Genomic DNA, 19,417 nt, shown 5'->3' with positions numbered 1-19,417 from the left:
GTGATCATTACAGCAGTTTAATGCGCTTTTGTTGTTCAGCTTGTATGTCACGTTCCATCACTAATTAAAACACCTGAAATGCTCACACTTAATAGATGATGGACTTAAAGGTATATTACTTAAGACATGATTAAAGGCTTGATATATTATTTAAGAGATGTTTAAATGACATGCAGTGTTTTTGCAGATGTGAATATTGATTGATCTCCCCAGTTCCTCGCCTTTTCTCAAACTCCTTAGCCCTCAGGTGCCTGAGCGAAAAAATGCTTTTGATTTCATCTCAAAAGTTACATCATTACCACACTAGAGGAATAGACTTACTGGATATACTGGCACGTGGCCTATTCTCTTCCCTGTCAGTGATTGAGACGCATGACGTTGGATCAATTTTCAATGAATTCAGAAGACCATTGTTTAAATTCCCTTGAGAACTCCAAGGAATTACTGTTGTTTACATTGTTTAAAACTGATCTGAATCATAAGTACAAAGCTCTATTGAAAGAGAGCTGACAGGGAGCCAACATTTAAGTCGTAGTTAGGCAGTTGATTCAACTTCTTTAAATCCACGCACAGCTAATTTTCATGCCGGTATCTACATGCTACTTCGACAAAGGCTACAAAAGAGTGTTGATAGATCTGACTGAAGTGTCAGGCTGAATGAATGCAGAATTTTACCTTTCAAACAGCTTCAATAAACCGTAAATTCACTGTTTATTACCATGGAAAATGTATTTGTGGTTCTTAAAAAAAACTGCATGGAGAATAACTTTGGCGTACATAACCTGTAGCTGACAAGAAAGTGTTGCCCAGTTTTTACAGTTTATCACTATAACTCATTCTGTGCTGAGGGTCACACAGCACCGATTTGGGAAAATGAGATACAGGCATATGTACATTTATATTATGTGACACTGGGATAGAGCAGATAAGGCATCTGATGATGTCGACATAGATATCGGTCAAAAGTAAAATATGTGTCACGCCCACACAGGCGGGAACCACAAGGTGTGGGAAGTTAAGGATAATGAGAGGAAGGATAAAGACAACCGAATCACACCAGCCCAAATCGAAGTATTGATGTTATCGAGCCTTGCTGAGCACTTTATTGTCTATCGTCTAGCCCTGATTCCTAACCTGATCCGTTTACCCCGCGTTTGCTCCTTACCTGTTTTACCTTCCCGTTCCAGGCCCGTTCCCGAACCTGACCCGTCCTCCCTGCCGAGCCCGGCACGTCTCGTCCCCGCTTCCCTGTGTGGTTCCGTCCCGTGCCTCCGTGTAGGATTGACGCCCCGGCTTACAACTTACCTGCCTGTCCTTCGACCTCGCCTTTTGCCTGTCCCTTTCTGTGCTGTTGCTTGGCCAGCACTAATAAACCTTTCATGGGTTTGCATTTCTGGATCCGAGTCTTTCTGTTCAGGTTCCCGTGACAATACGAACCATTTGGACAAATTTGCAAGTTTATTGCACAAAGCTAATTTGAGCTGGTGTTCTGACCCGACTCAAGACAGTTAACAAGAGAGGAGGACACATTTTTAACTTAGAAACTCAAAACAAGAATGAAAGTGTGATCAAAGACCATAAATAATGCAAAATAGTCAGTAGGAACTTTGGCCGAGCGAGATGTTGGGTTTTACGCAGCGTAAAGCTAGTGCAACAAGCACAAACTGACCACGATAATGTTTTTGTTTCCATTAGCCTTCAGTTTGTGTTCTAAAGTGGTCCAACCCTGACTGTTACTACTAAAAGTCCGATGAAATGGTTACATTAGGCTTTGTTGATAGCGGTGTCAGTGGCACAATACTTTATTTGCTCTTTTTTATCAAACGTTTCATGGGTAACATTGTTAGCTGGATACCTATAGCGCTTCAGATAGCAATCTGCAATCAAGAGTAAAAAGTTAAAAATATAAGTGATTTTTTCCTTGCACTTGTCATGTATTCTTTTAGAATCACACACTTTCAGCCAATATTAATATTCATTTCAGCTGCTTTGTAAATCATCAATAATATATCCCTACAAAATCTCCATGGAGACACAACAACATGTGTCTGCTGACCTTAAAATATACCAGAATCAAATTAAATATCATTTATTTTGTCTTATTCTCATTTTTATGCATATGTGATTCCAAAGTAGTACGTTACCCTTCTATTTCCTCTATTACCATTAAAGACCGATTCTTTTATATAGAAATAGACAGCATTTAGCATCAGCTGAACATTTAAACAGTCCACTATGTTTTCCCTGCATCCTGTGACCTCTTACAGCGCTGCAGTGATGATGTGAATCCCTTTCCAATATCCCAAAGGATACGGAATCACATTTAATGTCTATAATGAGATACAGATCTGAACAGCAGCCATCAAGATTAGGCGCGATTCACAGATCTGCTAATTAAATTCAGTGAGATGATGAGAAATTTCAAACATATTACCCAGCTGCTCTGTTGTCATGTAGCTCCATCACTGAAATATTGCCTGGTTTTCATTTTGTGAAACGTAAAGGGCAGCAGCAGTTTCTTGAAATAGTGCCAGTCTGATATGAACTGCACAGTAAGCATACCTTTGAGGCCAGTAACCTGAATGTGCATTGTGTGAAGGGGTGACGTAGTGTTTCACTGGTTAGCCCTGCTGCCTCACACCTCTGGGACTGGGGTTCGAGTCCCCGCCACAGCTCCATGTGTGGAGGTTGCATGTTCTCCTCACGTGGTCATGGGGTTTCCTCCAGGTACTCCGGCTTCCCACCACAGTCCAAAAACATGCTGAGGCTAACTGTAATTACCAAATTGCCTGTAGGTGTGAATGTGCCGTGTGGTGTGTTGGCAGCCCTTCACGGTTTGTTCCCCGCCTTGCGCCCGTAGCCTCCGGGATAGGCTCCTGACCCCCCGTGACCCTGAATAGGATAAGCGGTTATGGAAGATGGATGGATGTGTATTGTTATGTGCATAAACAGAAAGGTTCTCAACCTTATTTCAATGCAAAGAATAATTTAGCTAAAGGCCGCTATGGGAATGGGGATAGTTTCTGCAAATATGAGCGTGTGGTCTTTGGATTTGAGGATCTCTGGGGAGACACCGTGTGGCAGTGGCTGGGGGGGGCGGGGCGGCGATATTAGAGTATGACTAGATTTTCTCAGTTGCCTGGTGATTCTAAAAACACAGATCACAGACTGGAAATTTCACCGAGCCAGTGCTGTTAGCATGCTGGACTTGATTTTCAAGGATGAGACATAAAGTAAATTTGAGGCTGTACAGATCAGGCGGATCAAAGCATCCCTAAGCTTAAAGTCTTAAAGTTTGTAACCAAATTACTTCCAATTTGCAGCTAAAAACGCACCATTTATTTAGCTTGGAAAACCTAAGAAACAAAAGGAAAACATAATATAACCTTCCAGTCGCAGTCTACCATGTCCCAGTGCTCGATTTATTTAAGATTGATAGTCAGATCATATTACAAAGGTGTCTTTCAATGGTTTTTCCTCAAAAATAAACCATTTTAGCAAGGAAGCAATTAGCAGTTATTAGCAGAATATTTTCTATGTGATGATTTACATTAAGAGCATAACTCTGGGCTGACCATTGGAGGGGGGGTCGAGGTCTCCGCCCCTTTAAGGTGGCCCGGGGGGTTCTATTGGCCGGTTTTAATTTCTTGCATTCATACATTTACTTTCTTGCATTCATACATTTATTTCATTAAGCCTAAAACTGACACTTATGGGGCTTCAGGCTGGCAGCGGGAAAATAATCAGGTGACATTTAAAAGGAGAGAATCAGTTTAGTGGCCTTTTCCTGTGAGCTTGGTGATGATGATGCACCGATGATGTTTGCACTTTCATCCTTTAATGTTGGCAGGACTCTACAGAAACATGCTCCCCTTTAAACTCTCCATCCATCCATCCATCCGTCTATTCATCATCCATCCATCCGACCATCCATTTGTCTGTTCATCATAAATCCATCCATCCATCCATCCAAAATGCTTTACCCCGACAGGGTCCTGGCGGCTGGGTATTACAGTTCACAGGGCTGGGCACCCTTTGGATGGGATGCCAGTCCATTTCTGGCCATACACACATAATCGCATAATACTGTCCCAAGATAATCCTACACCATTAAACCATTGTGAGAAAGGAAAAATGTCACACGATCTTTCATTCTTCTCCCATCCAGCCAGACATTTACAAAGAGGTATGAGTTTGGATTGTGTACAGACATAACAGACATTTTAATATACATGCCAAGCAGAGCATGCAATTGTTTAACAATTTTGTGAAAAGTTATAGAAACATTTTACAAAATCACTAATTAAATTTTTACAGCCATGATTTGGCCCCCATTGGTATGTGAGTGGTGGTCATGAGGAAGATGATGAATTCCCGAAATGTGTGACATGTCAAGTTGGGGGGGGGGGGGAATGTGATGGTGTGTTAGGATTAAATGGGCTGTCAGTGAGTATAAGGCAGTAGCCATGGTGACATGCAGAGGTCATGCCAACAACATGCCAGGGACACGTCTCAGTGGTGCCGTTATGGAGATGAAGAGATTATGGTGAAATAGTCATCTATTCTACCATTGTTAGTCTTCAAAATTTGCTTGTTGCTAGGTAACTGCGAGATTATAAATACATAATGAAGAAAATAAAATACAGACGCCGATATTCCTGAAAAGGTTCGAAAGGTACAGCTAGAACCTGCATGTATACATATGTAAATAAAACACATGTATTTTAAATAAAATATTTTAGTTTAGGGTGGCACAGGGTCGCACTGTTGTGTCACACCCCCAGGGTCTGGGGTTCAAATCCTGCTCCCACTCTCTGTGTGGAGTTTGCCTGTTCTCCACATGCTGTGTGTGTTGTCTTTCCAGTTTCCTCCTACAGTGGAGATACTTGCAGTTAAGCTGATTTGGGTCTAACTTGTGGTATAGTGTGTGATTCTATGTGTGGGCCTCTGTCCTGTGATGGACTGGCATCCCATCCAGGATGTACGCCAGCCATGTGCCCTGTGATGTCTGTAAACTCCACATGTGACCCTGTTCCTCTGAAGAGGTTGCAAGATGGGGGTAAATAATTTACTAATCATAAATTGAAGATAAATCACGCTTTGCTGGATATAATTTTAACTACCTAATTTTCTGAAATTGAAATATTTCTCTGGTATTTAGTGTCCTCGCTGTACATAAATCCTAATAAAAGTGAAATATTAAAACCATTAATCAGGTATATTCCATGATTTTAATCTGCATACTACAGAATAATTGCCTGGCTAAATACGTGTGATGCTCAACCACCTCCCACACAGCGACGGGCCCCGCGGGTTTCCATAGTGATGAAATCAGCTGCTTTTGCATGAATACACTGATCTTAGTGTCTTTTAAATCAAAGAGAGTCTGGACATTTTACATTGTTTGAAATCACTGATAATACATATAAATAACATAATTTAGAATGAATAATTTGCACCAAGGCAAATGAACCAATAATGGAAATAAGTACAGCCTCTATTATCTGTAATGACAGGGCTGTACGTATTGGTCACTGGGAAGATGTTCTCATCCAGAACAAATATCCCGTGTTGCCCAGAATAGGCAAGCTAAATGACTCCAGAAGGAATCATAGAATGCAAATTCCTAGTAGAATATATTCCTTAACTTCTTCCCCTATGTTCCAGTTACTTGTATGCCTGCAGTTTAAGACGACTCTGTTATTCCCCCCGGAGTTCCGAATTCCATCAGCGGCACCAAGTCCGCGACCCGCCAACTGCGCGCCCCTACTGGCAGGAATGTTGAAGTCGCGGATTCTGTTGCTGTACTACCTTGGAGTCGGTGGTCGACTCCTTTTAAATGACAAACATGTGGAAGATTACAGTACAATTTTAAAAGAAGATTAGTCATCTTTTTATGATTTTGTAGTGGTTGAATTCACTTCTTATTTGGCAGACGCAATTTTTAAAGTAATGTCCGATATGTAATATATTGAAATATGATTTAATATTTTAATAACACATTTTGCTTCAGATAGACAACATAAGCCTCGTGGCTTGGTCTTAGATGTTGAGGTACACTACTGCTGCTGTAACCGTGCCTAGACTAAGTAGATTATTAAAGTTTTACTTAAGGTTTTGGCTGATATTGATGGCATTGGATATAGCATACCCAGCACACACATCGTTATTCAGATCATTTTGGCACGTTCATATAGTGGAGAACATATGCGTGCACAAAGGTCCAAGGGCAGCTACGTGGGTGGCAACGTGGGTTGGCAGGCGGTGTAGGCTGTTGGATCGCGGGTCCCATAAACATGTTGTGCGGGGTAGGTAATAATGGAGAAGTCAAACGTAGAACGACATACACCACGAAAGTATAACAACAAAATCACACTCACACAATAGCTGCTCTATTTTGAACTACGCATCGTTTGCATATTATCCCACATGAGTCCATAGTCATGATCGCCTTGCCCAAGTGAAGATCAAAAAAGGGCGATGCCACCTAGAAAGTGGTAGCAGGTCCCTCAGCGCCTGAGGATCTTTAACCTCCGCCTCCCTCGCACCGACCCTTCCAGCCGCGTTCACCGCCGCGTTCCAGCCGCGTTCTCCGCTGTTCCGGCGGCCGGTTTAGCGCAATAAAGATCCCTGCGCGCTCTGCCGAGGGAAATTTACTGGAGGAGAAACAAACGACCACTGGATTTCTACCATAGGCACCATAGGCTGACACGGTGTTTACGGGAGCAAACGGAGGAACGGAACGGGGGAGAGAGAAACCCGCCGCAGGCAGGTACGCGGCGGTCCGGCGTCTGTCCGCTTAGCGGCTTGCGGACTGCGGAAGGTTGGGCTGCCTTTTACTAACCGCTGCTATTACTGTTATCTGAAACGGAAGGAACTGGTTTTAATGCAGATACACGCAATTTAATGTATTTTTTTCTATGAATGAAAGTGCTACTTAATTTCTCTTTATTGTATTAATATGGCAGTTTATTTCAGTTTGCGTTTCAAATGAACGCAAGTATAATGAATCATACTATTTTTAATGATCATTTTATTTCATCGTAAATAATTCACATCGAAATTTAAACAAAATAGAAATGGCAATATGACAGAATAGAATAAATATGATAGAATATAATTCCTTGCGTTCTGTCGCCGTTGAAAAAGCCGTTAAATAGTTTCTGTTATATAGAATCAATATTTATTAAAGCAGTGGTTGAAGTCTTATAGTTTAAACTTTCTGAAGCTTGCAGCATTTGTGAATTGTGTCAAAATGCTGCAATTTTGAAACAGGTTAAGTTTCGAACGAACTTGCATTCTACTCGAAGTCCTGATCACCGGTAAACGGAAAACAGTGACAGCTTCATTGGTAACATGGCCCTTCGCTGCACTTACGTGGTTTATTTTCTGATTTTGGCAAGTTCAGCAAAACGTGAGATTATTTTACTGAGACGGGAGCTCGCCGACCGGGGCTGACTGGCCGCCCGGCGGCTGCTTTGTAGCGGCGTGTGTCACCCAGATACTCCGGAAGGTCAGGTCAGGTCAAGCGGGCTTTTTATGTCCGCTTTTTGTGAAATTGGGGGAAATCGGAGACTGGGCTCTTATAAAACGCATATCAGTCCTTTTTTTGAGCAGGGGTAGAACCTGGCAGCCACGAGGCAGCTGGGCTGCTTCGGTAAGAACTGCATCCTAGCTGACATGTAGTTGTATTCATGATAGTGTATATAAAAGCGTTCAGCTGTTGTTTTCGCCTGTATAAATGAGTCTGCGAGCTGATGAGCTTAATTTCTAGGTTTGAAGGTGAGTAAATCGTCACGAGAGACATTGTGATCCCCTGTTAGACACTATTATGATTGTATGGTTAATACGCCCTGTTACCGGTGTTCTAATTCACGGCAGATTCTACCACGACATTGTAACCCGTTATAATGGCTACTGGGCGTTTCGTCCGTAAATCCATCAATCTTCCGTGTCACTTATAGGGTGTCCCTGCATTGCTCGGTTTATGTTGTACTGTTATTTGTCACCCAGTCCTTCTCCAACCCGATACAACTTTAAGAGAAGTTCTAACATTCTGGGATTGGAAAGATTAATAAATATTTTTCTGACTTCTTTTAATAGTTTTTATCTTTCTAAACCGATGATCAAAGTGTCTCAGTGATGCATCCTTGAACATCTTAAAGTTTCACAATAAATTTTTTTAGTATTCATAATTTTTTTGGTGAATGTTAAGAGTATAATCTACTTTCTGTCTAAGGAACTTTGCTGTGCTGCCTGCAGGGGCGCTGCTAAGGATTTTGGGCCCCATGAAAAGAATCTTGACAGGGCTCCCAACACAGCTGAGACACAATTTTACTGGGGGCTTCTCTGGGCCCCCTCTCAGTCATGGGCCCCGAGAATCGTCATCGTTCACCCCCCCTTTACAGCGCCCCTGGCTGCCTGTCTGCACCATCTGTTTCGTAGCTCCCGTGTCGCTGAGCTCACCATCAGTACACTGCAGATAATGGAGGACTGACACATGGGCCATCGTTCCACCTCTCCTCCCAGCCTTATCTCCATTCCTCAGTATCTCTCCCTTAACAGAAGCCCGGGCTCAGCACTCCAGCAAGGACACGCCATCTTCATAGATTCAGACTTCCATTCCTCTTGATCGTAATATCCAAAGCCAACGTCAGTTTGGTAATGTACGTCCTTATCATTAATGAGCTGTCAACTAATATAGTGACTTAGCTGGTAGGGTTGTGACCTCACACCCCCCTGGGTTATGACTTCTTGCTGCTTGTGGATTTGACATGTTTCCCCCCACATTCTCAGAATCCACAGACATCCAGTTAAATGAAGGTTTCTCTCTATACTGAGTGTATGTGTGTGTCTGAGTGTGTGTGTGGGTCAGAGACACAGTACAATGTGATAAAAACCTGTTATTTTGAAGTTGTGGGGACCATTCTTTCGGTTCCCACAAGGGGAAATTCAATTTTTATAAAAATCAAACAACTAAAAATGCCAAAAGTCTTGTATTTTGTTAGGTTACTTATGGTTAAGGTTAGGGCTGGGTAGGGGTTAAGGTCGTCATCGTTGGGATTGAACGGTCCCCATAAAGACAAAAATACAAGCAAGTCTGTGTGTAAGTGTGTAGCCTGTGGCAGACTGGCACCCTATCATGGGTGCAGAACGTCAAGTCTTACGTTTCTCTACTATCATAAAGGTTGCTGGATGCTCATTTATTTAGCATCTTCTCTGCTCTGTTGTTGTGCATGTTACTGTTGCTTGCATGAATACTGCCTTCCAAATGATTTTGTTTACATGTGTTGTTTTCTTCTGGCTGAAGGATTTAATTTGGAAAAAACAATAATGCTACATATACATGTAAATGCTTATGGTAAGACATCTTTAGTTTTGTGCCAATAACACGGCACCCCTGATCCTCTCTGCTGCTCTTTACTAGCTGCTGACATTCCGTGTTCCCTCTGTTTACACACAGCTTATGCATTCTCCTCTTATCCCTTCCCCTCCTGCAGTTCCCAGTGCACCTCGTCTTCTGGACCAGGTTATGGAGCCCGTCATGACTGAGAAGCATTCCAATAGCCTTTTCCTGAACAACGACGGCAAAGAGGCTGACCCCCCCGACAGACGCTCACAGCCTCGGGACATGCCGACCGGAGCATCCGGGCCCTGCGGCCGCCAGGGCGTCCGGAACTTCTTCTGCCGGAACGCCTTTGTGATCTTCACTATGGTTTCGGTGGCACTAGGCAAGCAAGTCGATGACATTCAGAGCCATATTTACAATGCTCAGCCCGTATATTTACATTTATTTATCCAAAGCAACATACGATTGAGCAAGCAGGGTTGCCCTTGAGGAATTGGGATGTAGGACCTTATTGAAGCGTCCAACAACAAAGTCACTCTGCAGACTGCAAGATTTGAACTGGCAACCTTCTGGTCGTAGGCACCCTGTTCTAACCCACTGCGCCGCTCCTAGTTATGACTTACAGAGACTTTTTCAGCTTATTTTGCTTGCTGGGTAATTATGTTGCAAAGTTATGGCTTGGAATGTTTGGCACTGATGTTGATATGTTGATAGCCCTGTTTATGTGTCACCTAGGAGTCTTGGCGGGCTTTGCACTGCGTCCCCACAACTTGTCTCTCAGAGAGATAAAGTATTTTGCCTTCCCTGGAGAGCTTCTTATGAGGATGCTTCAGATGCTGGTCCTGCCACTCATTGTGTCCAGCTTGGTCACAGGTAAGCGACTGGTGAACTTTTCCTGTCTCTCTGGAGAATGGGACTGACTGTCTACTTAACCTTCGAACTGAAATTCGTGTTATCAAAGCATTCCTATTGCAATGCAAATACATGCTGTTTGTGTGTTTTCTGAAATTATGTATTCTAGCCTAGTATTTAGAAGGTATGAAACTATTGCAACTAATAGTTTTGAGTGAGTTATTCCTATGACGTCCCCACCTACCGTCAATAATCATTTACAGCTTCCTTTCAGACTATAAATCTTATGTCTTGGTTCATTCATATGGTTTATTTATTAGTTCAAAATGGGCTGCTGGTTGCTGTAGTTTTGGAGTGACTACAGTATTTGATTCCAATTCTTTTTGAGACCTCAAATGAATTTGTCACATCTATTCAATTCAAAGATAAATCAAATGAGCCAATTAGCATTTTAGATTCACAATACATAGCTCAGCATGATATTCTTGGTAGATGCATGTGTAAAAGTTGTTTGTGCCTACATTTGTATCCTTTAGTACCCAATAAAATATGTTTTCACTTTAAGTGAGTAAAGTCAGATGTTGTATCGGAAAAACACACCACCCAAAGTAAACACGTAATGAATACTGCATGAAATACTCTTATGTTACAGGGATGTCCTCTCTGGACAGCAAGGCATCTGGAAGGATGGGAATGCGGGCTGTTGTGTATTATATGCTGACCACCATCATCGCGGTCTTTACTGGCATTGCCATCGTGATGGTGCTTAAGCCCGGGAAAGGTGGTTGGGAAAGTCCGGCGCCCTCTAGCAGCAGCATTGAGTCAGTGCAAGCGGTAGATGCCTTCCTGGATCTGATCAGGTAATGCGGGTGGATGCTGCTTCAATTACAGATCGCAGTTTAAACAAACAAACTCCAAGGGCTTATTTTTAGCTTAATGTTCATTTCTGCTTTGGCCTTTGCAGAAATATGTTCCCTCCTAATTTAGTGGAAGCCTGTTTCAAGCAGGTAAAGCCGCCACTTTAACATTTTAGTTCTAAATGATTCTATATTTATAACTTAATGCCATTCTGTATAGGGTTAATATGGAAATAATAACAGTTCCTCTGTTTTCTTTCACAAATCCAGTACAAAACGCTGTACTCCAGACGCATGATCCAGAAGAATGTGACTCTGCTAGTTAACGTGACCGATGCGGTCAATGTCAGCGGGGTCCTGTTCAACCCCGTTCTGCAGACTATGGAGGAAATCGTTCCCATGGCAGGCTCCTCTAGCGGGGTCAATGCTTTGGGCCTGGTGGTTTTCTCCATGTGCTTTGGATTGGTCATTGGAAACATGAAGGACAAGGGCCGAGCCCTGCGAGACTTCTTTGACTGTCTCAATGAAGCCATCTTGCGTCTGGTGGCTGTCATAATCTGGTTGGTACTGCGATTTTGGCCTTTATCTCTATGCGCTTGTTGAAGTTATGCTGAGACTTCACAGCTGTTTCTGCCATTGATCTAGAAATTGCCCTGTGTATATAAAAATCACCTTGATTTTCCCCTTTAAAATGCCTAATGAGATCACATGCTGTTTTATAACCTGAATTTATAAAGATTTATAACGACGCACGTTTATGAAGATATGACTCTAGTTTGTCCTGTGGACCAGGTACGCTCCGGTGGGGATTCTCTTCCTGATCGCGGGGAAAATAGTGGAGATGAAAGATTTGGCCCAGGTGGGGGGGCAGCTGGGGATGTACACGCTGTCGGTCGTCCTCGGCCTCCTCCTCCACGGTCTCATCGTCCTGCCGCTGATCTACTTCGCTGTCACACGCAAGAACCCCTTTATGTTTATCGGAGGGCTGCTGCAAGCTCTAATGACGGCCTTAGGCACATCGTCCAGGTGGGTGGGACGACAGCAGAGATGCCTTTACCGACAACTACACAGGAGGCTCAATCTGAAAACAATGAACGCTGCTCAGCCGAACGGCGCCGAGGTGTATAACGAAGCAGGCCACCTCTCCTTCTAAAGGCGTTCATAAACTCCTTAAAAATGATGCATAATTCTCATTGAGCCATTGACTTGATGTAACAGCGTCTCATGACGGGGGCTAAACGTGCATTCTGTATGTATGTTTCAGCTCAGCAACGCTTCCCATAACCTTTCGCTGCCTCGAAGAAAACAACAGGGTGGACAAGCGGGTAACACGCTTCGTCCTACCTGTGGGCGCCACTGTAAATATGGACGGCACCGCGCTGTACGAAGCTGTGGCCGCCATTTTCATCGCCCAGGTCAACGAGGTGGAGCTAAACTTTGGGCAGATTCTCACCATCAGGTGACGGTGCTGGACACAGGGGCCATTTCAGACACTCATTTAGCCCTTATCCATATTCCAGACATTGCTACTGTTCCCATCCTTATATTCACAGACACTAATGAAAAAGACCAGCTTCCTTTTCATCTTCCCAATACTTAGGCTGTGTTTTGCTTCTCTGCTCCAAGAATTAAATGGAGCCTTAAAAATTCATCCCGCGTCCCTAATGGTTTTCTCTTGACTGCTTAGTATCACGGCAACAGCTGCCAGCATCGGAGCCGCAGGCATTCCTCAAGCAGGACTGGTAACCATGGTGATTGTATTGACATCAGTTGGACTGCCCACGGAGGACATATCGTTGATCATCGCTGTGGATTGGTTCCTGTGAGTCTTCCTAAATGTCACCCCAATGAAGGCCAATAGAGCAATGAATTCTCTTTGAAAGGTTAAGACTGCAAATATGAACCCTGAAGTTTCAGATTCTTAATGCATTTTAATTCCGTTTGATTCACTGCAGATGCATTTTTAGTTATTAGTAACAAGGTTTCTTTAGATTATTCTAACTGCAGTGTAAAACGATGCACCGTCCTGTTTCAATGTGATAAATCACATCAATATGTCTGACAGCCAAACCCAGTGACGGATTTGCATGTTTGAGCAGTGATCGCCTGAGGACAACTACGAACGTTCTGGGAGACTCTCTCGGCGCTGGAATCGTGGAGCACCTCTCCCGTCGGGAGCTGCAGACTCGGGACACTGAGATGTGCAGCTCTGTTGTCGTAGAGAGTGAGGAGCCCATCCAGAGCATCTGCTTGGGAAACGACGCCCATGAACGTCGCAATAGTAAGACACCCACGTGACGGAGAAATTTCTCTAAGAAATATGGGCCATCAGGTCCTCCCTGTGTCCTTCAATCCGTTAGCGTGTTTTCCCTACCTCTCCAGACTTCAGCATGGCTCTATGGGTCGAGTGTGTGGCTACCTTTGGTCATGAGTTTGAAACCTGCTTCTTCTTTATTTGTGATTATTTTGTTCCCCAGTGTTTATTTTCGAATTTAGTTTTCTTGTTCCTAGTTTTTGCTTTGCATTCTGTATTGGGTTTTGCCACGTGCCTGTCTTTGTGATTATGTATTACTTGTCCTTGTTATATTCTTCTCTTTCTTAGTTTCCCTGTTGGTCTCTGGGCTCCTTGATTAACTTTATTTGACCCCCCCGTTTCCCTGTCTGTCATGATTACTCTGCCTGATTGTTCCTTGTCCTGCACCCTCTCTGATTGGTTAATTGTTCCATGTCTCACACCTGCTGCTTTGTTACCTGGTTCAGTTTGTGTATTTATGTTCCTGCCTTAGTGTGGTTGGTTGGTCCTTATGTTATGTGTGACCCTGTGCTATATTATGAGTTTGCGCTCTGTTCCCACGCCTGGCCCTTATTTCGTTGTCATCTCTTATACTTAGTTATTGGTTTTCCCCATTTTATTTGTAGACCCCTTGTGGTCTTTTCATTTGTAGTTTTACCTGGTATATTTACTCTTACTGTCTCAGAGCTGCTAGTGGCTCGTCACCCCCTCTTCCTGCCGGCACTGTGCCCCTTTCCCATGACAGAGATGGGAGTTCAGAACGGGGCCCAGTGCGATGCTCTGGCTAAAGTCTGTGTTTTAGGGCTGCTGGTGCTTTCAAAGCGAAGCGTCGCAAAGCTGCAGTATGATTTTACACACAAACGTGTGCATGCTAATCACTCGGTACATCTTGTACTTGGCGTTTCTTTGCAAGTTATGTAATTATTTGTTATACAATTTTTTAATTATATAATAGTTTTACAGTTTGTTTTTGACAGCTTTTCAGAAAATATTATCCTCTTTAGCTTTATTAGTGAAAGTTGACTTGGTGGTATAACTTTATTTGTATGGTTTTTGGAGAGTCTTTAAATACTAGAATTGAGGCGACTGCCGTTCTGTTCTGCAGTTGTCAGTTTTCTGCTCTTCGGTTCGTACTGTCATACTGCCATAATGCAGCATTTACTTTTGTGATTCCAGTTTTCTGTTGCAAAGTTACAATGTAACCCCTGATCTTGGGTGTGTGTGCTTCTTATATATGGGTATAAAATGGACGTGGAGCTAATTATATTTGTGACGATCAATGATTATGATCTGGGTGCTGATTATAAGTAACACTAATAGTTCCCCCAAGTAGCAATTTTTAAAGAGAACTCCATGGCCCCCACATGATAACACGTACTTATAGAGCCTTAACTATCTTCTTGATTCATTTTTAAAATCTTACTATCTGTGTTCTGTGCTCTGAGTTTTATATGATATTTGGTTTATTTATGTGGATTCAAGTCTTTCCCATACTGAATGCATGTCCAATCATTTTGATGCAGCTTTGATATGATATATATTATGGTGAAATAGTGAGCTATGGATGACTTTACTAATCAAATCCAATTATGTCACATTTTTTTTTACTTTTTAAGTTGTATATGTTTTTGAAAAAATATTGATGGCAGAATGTAATTTGTACAAAATTTGTACTGTAAACTTTTTGTATTTGTTTCATAGCTCACTGTGCTGTCGGGTGCCATGTATTAAACAAATAAAATAAATATCCTTATATCCTGTCAGGTGTAATTCTCTCTGTGTAGCAGCTCCCTGGGAAGATTGTACCAAAAACAAAACATAAGTGTCTTCTGTCATGTGCAGATAATACATAAATCTTTCATTCGGCCAACCGGGGCGCTGATCCTGTCCGCCTTGGCGCGGCGTTTTAATGAAATACGAGGGAGATAAATGAACATGACACTTCCTGGGCTCTGAAAAGCCTCTTTCTTATGAGGGAATGCGTCCACCTTCCAACCTCTTACCCTTGGGTCTGAATCACAAAGTGAAATTTGCTGGTCAGCCAGAAAACATGTGGGATTTAAGGCACCCCGGCGTAAATGGCCTTTATCTTTATTGACTTACATTTAGCCAACATGACCTAAAATGTGACAAGTTCTCTTGGTAACCCAAAAATCAGGGAACAACCCGTCCTGGGTTATTCCCTGCCCTGCGATGGGTTGGCGCCCCGTCCTGGGTTATTCCCTGTCCTGTGATGGGTTGGCACCCCATCCTGGGTTATTCCCTGTCCTATGATGGGTTGGCACCCCATCCTGGGTTATTCCCTGCCCTGCGATGGGTTGGCACCCCATCCTGGGTTATTCCCTGCCCTGCGATGGGTTGGCGCCCCGTCCTGGGTTATTCCCTCCCATGTCCCCATAGCTTCTGGGATAGAATCCGGACTCTCGAGACCCTGCATAGCACAAGCTAGCATAGAAAATGGATGAATGACATTATCCTGACATTAAGTTTTTTTGACCATATCAACTCCAAACTGGGACACTATTTTTTATTCACATCCATCTTTTTTATATATCTAAGATGCTTTTTGAAGTACAGAATATTGCCAAACTACTATCTGAACTTTGTTTAATATTTGCAACTGGTCCCCATATGGTAAAAAGTGGGTATTCATCACATTGTGAGGACATTTGGTCCCCACAAGGTAATATATACCTGGACACACACATACTGATAACTGGACCCAGGAATGTTAAACCCAGCTGGGCTGTACTTCGGTCCCATAACCCTGGCAGAGCCAGCCACCAGTATGTCTGGGTACAAACTGCATACAAATGCAAGTATGAAAATGAAGATAACATTTTACTGGAGAAAGCAATCTCCGGCCATCTGTTTAACCTTATTTCTGCATAAAGAAGACAGAATACATATACAAAATATATACTTCTGTGAGTGAGGGAGGGATAGGTAATCCCAGCCACTACACCCCCTCCCAAGCTCGCAATTTGGAATACTCTCAGATTGCATGATGCTGCTCCTCAGGTGAATCCTAACAGCATTAAAAACTCCTGCTGTTGGAAGCTGTAGCTGCCATTTCTCTCCTGTATCAGTACTGACCGACTCCTTGTCTCCCCCCCACGCCTGCACTGACACGGGTTCGACCGGCCTGTATTTAGCACATGCCTTTGACTTTCTCCTCCATTATCTATCTCTTCTTCATGTAAAATCTTCGTGAAACACTTAGAGAAAACTGTTACCAGGGGCATTATACAAAATTACTTTCAATTTATTTATATCAGATTCCATTGCATTTTTAAACTGCAAGAGACAAATTAATGTCCTTTTGTAGATAAAATATGCATAACATATATATAAACCTTTTGATAAACAATGTCCCATTATTCATTTAAACTGCAAAACAAAGAGCATTTACATATTTACACATGTACAGGATCATATATATTAATATTTATACCTTTTTACATATGTTACACAGCCACAAGGCACTTGGAATCCAGCTCCTCTCCCCGCATATTGTAAATACAGCCACATACACGTTTTTTCGGTTGAGTTAAACCTCAGGGTCAATCAAATTTTCTTTTGGATTAAAGCTTAGTAAACCTACTAGCACAATCAGACCCACTCTAACCTCCATCAAATTTCTACATTTCATACTGCAAATGTATCCCTAGCAAATCAGCAACAGCGCCGAGTTATATGAGTCGGGAAGTGACACTTCGTGGCCTCCATGCCCAGTGATAAAACCACACAAATCAATTGTGTCTCTTAGGCTTGTAAAACCACAAAAGTAAAATGGGCTACTATGCAGCGATGTTCACATAGCAGACATCACACCTTTGGCATATTGATCTCAGGGAGGAGGACTGAAAACTGGGGGAGGTGGGTGCCGGCCAGACTTTAGCAGTATTACGGTAATACCGTATACTCTGTAATATCTGGCTTGTTTTCATGCCCATTACAAATAGCAACAAGCACTCTGCTCCTATTGGCATCCACAGCTGGCTGCAACCATGTCGTCATACTGCTTCAGCACCACATTCTCATCGTCGTCGAAATAGAGCAGATTGATGGAGAAGAGCTTGTCGGGGACGCAGCAGGGCGTACTGATGCCCTCGGTGAGCTTGAGGGCGTGGATGATGGACTGGACCGTGGCGTGGTTAGTGGGCCGCATGTTCTGGCCCAGCGGGAAGAAGCAGGAGCCTTTGCAGTGGTAGGCATTATAACCCCGGGGAGATACTACCCAGCTAGACCAGCCGATCTCCTCAAAGTCTACATAGAGTGGGAAGCGCTGGCAGGGAGGCAGCTCCTCCTCATCCTCGCTAACCGGCGAGCGCCGTCTGCGGTCTTCTGGCCTGAGACCATGCGGACGGCTAGAGGGCGCTGGCCGCACCTCAGGCTCTGGAGAAGAAAGGTGTTCTTCATGAAACAATATAATTCAATCACCCTAAGTAGAATGCACTTCTATACATCGCAAGCAATCATGTATATTCAATGTTTCACCAATATTTTAAACTGAGCCAATCTAAAGCATCCATTGTAGGCGATAATGTTAGTCATCATACACTTTCCTCCATGCAATGTTTACGTCTTGCAAGGTAGGTTATTTTACAGAAGCCATTCGGGCAAAGCTCCAAACTTGAATAGAATAGCAAGTTTCTCACATGTGACCTGCATGGTCAGCAGTCAGTTATTTATTCACTATGCTGCTTGCTGCCGGTCAGATACACACTCATCCTGGAAGAAGCAGGTTCAGATCAGCCTCACAGCCTCACACCTTTCAGAGAGCTCTCCAGCGAGGCCGTCCGCCGCCCGTCGTCCGTGAAGAGCACCAGCATCGGCTGCTTGCTGTGGTGGTGGTCCTGGCCGGAGGCGAAGCGCACCAGCTTGGAGTCCACCTGGCTGACCCCCAGGGTGCGCACCGTCACCATCAGACCCAAGTCATTACCCTCGTCCAACATCCAAGACCTCACCTTAAACGAAATAAATAAAAATCTAAAAAACCCACCAAACACACAAATGGCATGGTTGGGTGTTAAGGAATCCGTACACACTCCATCCATCCATCCATCCAATTTCTGTAACCGCTTGTCCTGTTCAGGGTAGTGGGGGTCTGCTGTGATTCTCCCCCCTCTGCTCCTCTGACGGGGTAGGAAGCTTACCGCGTGCGTGATGGAGAACACCTCCCACCCGATGGAGTGAACGGGAATCAGTCTGGAGGATAACAGCCTCCTGTTTTGTTGTGGGTTCATCTGACGGTTATCAAGCTGGTAAATACTAACCTGCAAGAAAAACAGTCCACGTTGGCAATGCTATCCCCCAGTCCACTGTATATCTAATGCAGCAATTTCTAGTCATTTAAAACATTTTCTTCAGCTTCAAAAGATAATTAAATAAATGTATTGTATAATAGCATTACTTACCCATTCAAAAAATACACTTAGTATTATGCTGCTTATCATACCTGGCAGAAATGGTGTCGATTGAACGCGAGGGAGACTTGCGGTCTCACTTTAAACAGGTGGAGTTCCGCCGTCAAAACCTTCTCATTTTTGGCAACAGTCGTCAAGTTGAACAGGAACTGAATTTGCTCACTGTGAACTAGCGAAAATCGCGGTTTTAGAAGAGATAAAGAACAAAAAACCCGCAGAAACTTACAGCAAACCGTTAGTATAAAGCAGTGAGCGCATCCAGTGGCGCATGCAATGCAGGGCAAACTGATGAATGAATGATCCATGGACAATACATGAAAGCTTATCGGATGCGCTTACGTTTATCGAAGAAACTGCGCACGGTGTTGCCCTGCAGCAGGCCGGGGTCTTTGGTCACCCCATCCACATCTGCCACGGTGTTATACAGGTCCAGCATGTACTGGGGGGGCTGCTTCTGCTGGGCGCGGGCGGGGGGCACGTCCTCCATGCCAAAGACTTCCAAGAGCCTCTTCAGCGCTTCGGAGCGAACATCATCCGATTCGTTCGCCAGTGTTAAGTACTTTTCCAGGGGATTGACGACCGGCCCGGAGACACCGAGGCGGAGCAGCTGGAGGAGCACAAGCAGCCAAGTAAGCAT

General features: G+C 43.6%; 2 protein-coding genes across 5 annotated transcripts; one reads left to right on the top strand and one right to left on the bottom strand.

The window, feature by feature from the left end:
* The first annotated feature begins 6,368 nt into the window (after positions 1 to 6,368).
* On the top strand, positions 6,369 to 15,067 carry slc1a6 (solute carrier family 1 member 6). Of its 4 annotated transcripts, none has more exons than XM_048977545.1 (10): positions 6,369 to 6,772; positions 9,501 to 9,727; positions 10,081 to 10,222; positions 10,854 to 11,061; positions 11,166 to 11,208; positions 11,329 to 11,618; positions 11,851 to 12,084; positions 12,323 to 12,517; positions 12,746 to 12,880; positions 13,158 to 15,067. In XM_048977545.1, exons 2-10 carry the CDS (start codon positions 9,533 to 9,535, stop codon positions 13,354 to 13,356), a joined length of 1,641 nt encoding a protein of 546 aa, XP_048833502.1. In that variant the 5' UTR covers positions 6,369 to 6,772; positions 9,501 to 9,532; the 3' UTR covers positions 13,357 to 15,067. The 4 variants fall into 4 exon arrangements, with proteins under 4 accessions (XP_048833502.1, XP_048833500.1, XP_048833501.1 ...); XM_048977543.1 differs by having other exon boundaries at positions 8,566 to 9,727; XM_048977544.1 differs by lacking the exon at positions 6,369 to 6,772 and adding an exon at positions 8,157 to 8,666.
* A 2,128-nt stretch (positions 15,068 to 17,195) lies between these two features.
* LOC125709329 (bone morphogenetic protein 2-like) lies at positions 17,196 to 19,417 on the bottom strand. The gene is made up of 5 exons (XM_048977647.1): positions 19,120 to 19,417; positions 18,813 to 18,949; positions 18,511 to 18,630; positions 18,126 to 18,321; positions 17,196 to 17,749 (listed from the first exon to the last, which is right to left on the bottom strand). The coding sequence occupies exons 1-5, from the start codon at positions 19,415 to 19,417 to the stop codon at positions 17,334 to 17,336; spliced, it is 1,167 nt and encodes a 388-aa protein (XP_048833604.1). The 3' UTR covers positions 17,196 to 17,333.

This window comes from Brienomyrus brachyistius, chromosome 15 (assembly GCF_023856365.1).
Source record: "Brienomyrus brachyistius isolate T26 chromosome 15, BBRACH_0.4, whole genome shotgun sequence".
NCBI lineage: Eukaryota > Metazoa > Chordata > Actinopteri > Osteoglossiformes > Mormyridae > Brienomyrus > Brienomyrus brachyistius.
This window is presented reverse-complemented; position numbering and strand designations above follow the sequence as displayed.

Excerpts from the sequence above, each read along its gene's own strand:
- slc1a6 (XM_048977543.1), top strand. The coding sequence starts at position 9,467 with ATGCATTCTCCTCTTATCCCTTCCCCTCCTGCAGTTCCCAGTGCACCT. Across the intron at positions 11,209-11,328 it reads TGGAAGCCTGTTTCAAGCAG|TACAAAACGCTGTACTCCAG; the intron begins GTAAAGCCGCCA and ends TCACAAATCCAG. Across the intron at positions 12,085-12,322 it reads GCCTTAGGCACATCGTCCAG|CTCAGCAACGCTTCCCATAA; the intron begins GTGGGTGGGACG and ends TGTATGTTTCAG.
- LOC125709329 (XM_048977647.1), bottom strand. The coding sequence starts at position 19,417 with ATGCTTACTTGGCTGCTTGTGCTCCTCCAGCTGCTCCGCCTCGGTGTC. Across the intron at positions 18,950-19,119 it reads GCGCAGTTTCTTCGATAAAC|TTCACAGTGAGCAAATTCAG; the intron begins GTAAGCGCATCC and ends GATTTTCGCTAG. Across the intron at positions 18,631-18,812 it reads ATCGACACCATTTCTGCCAG|GTTAGTATTTACCAGCTTGA; the intron begins GTATGATAAGCA and ends TTTTTCTTGCAG.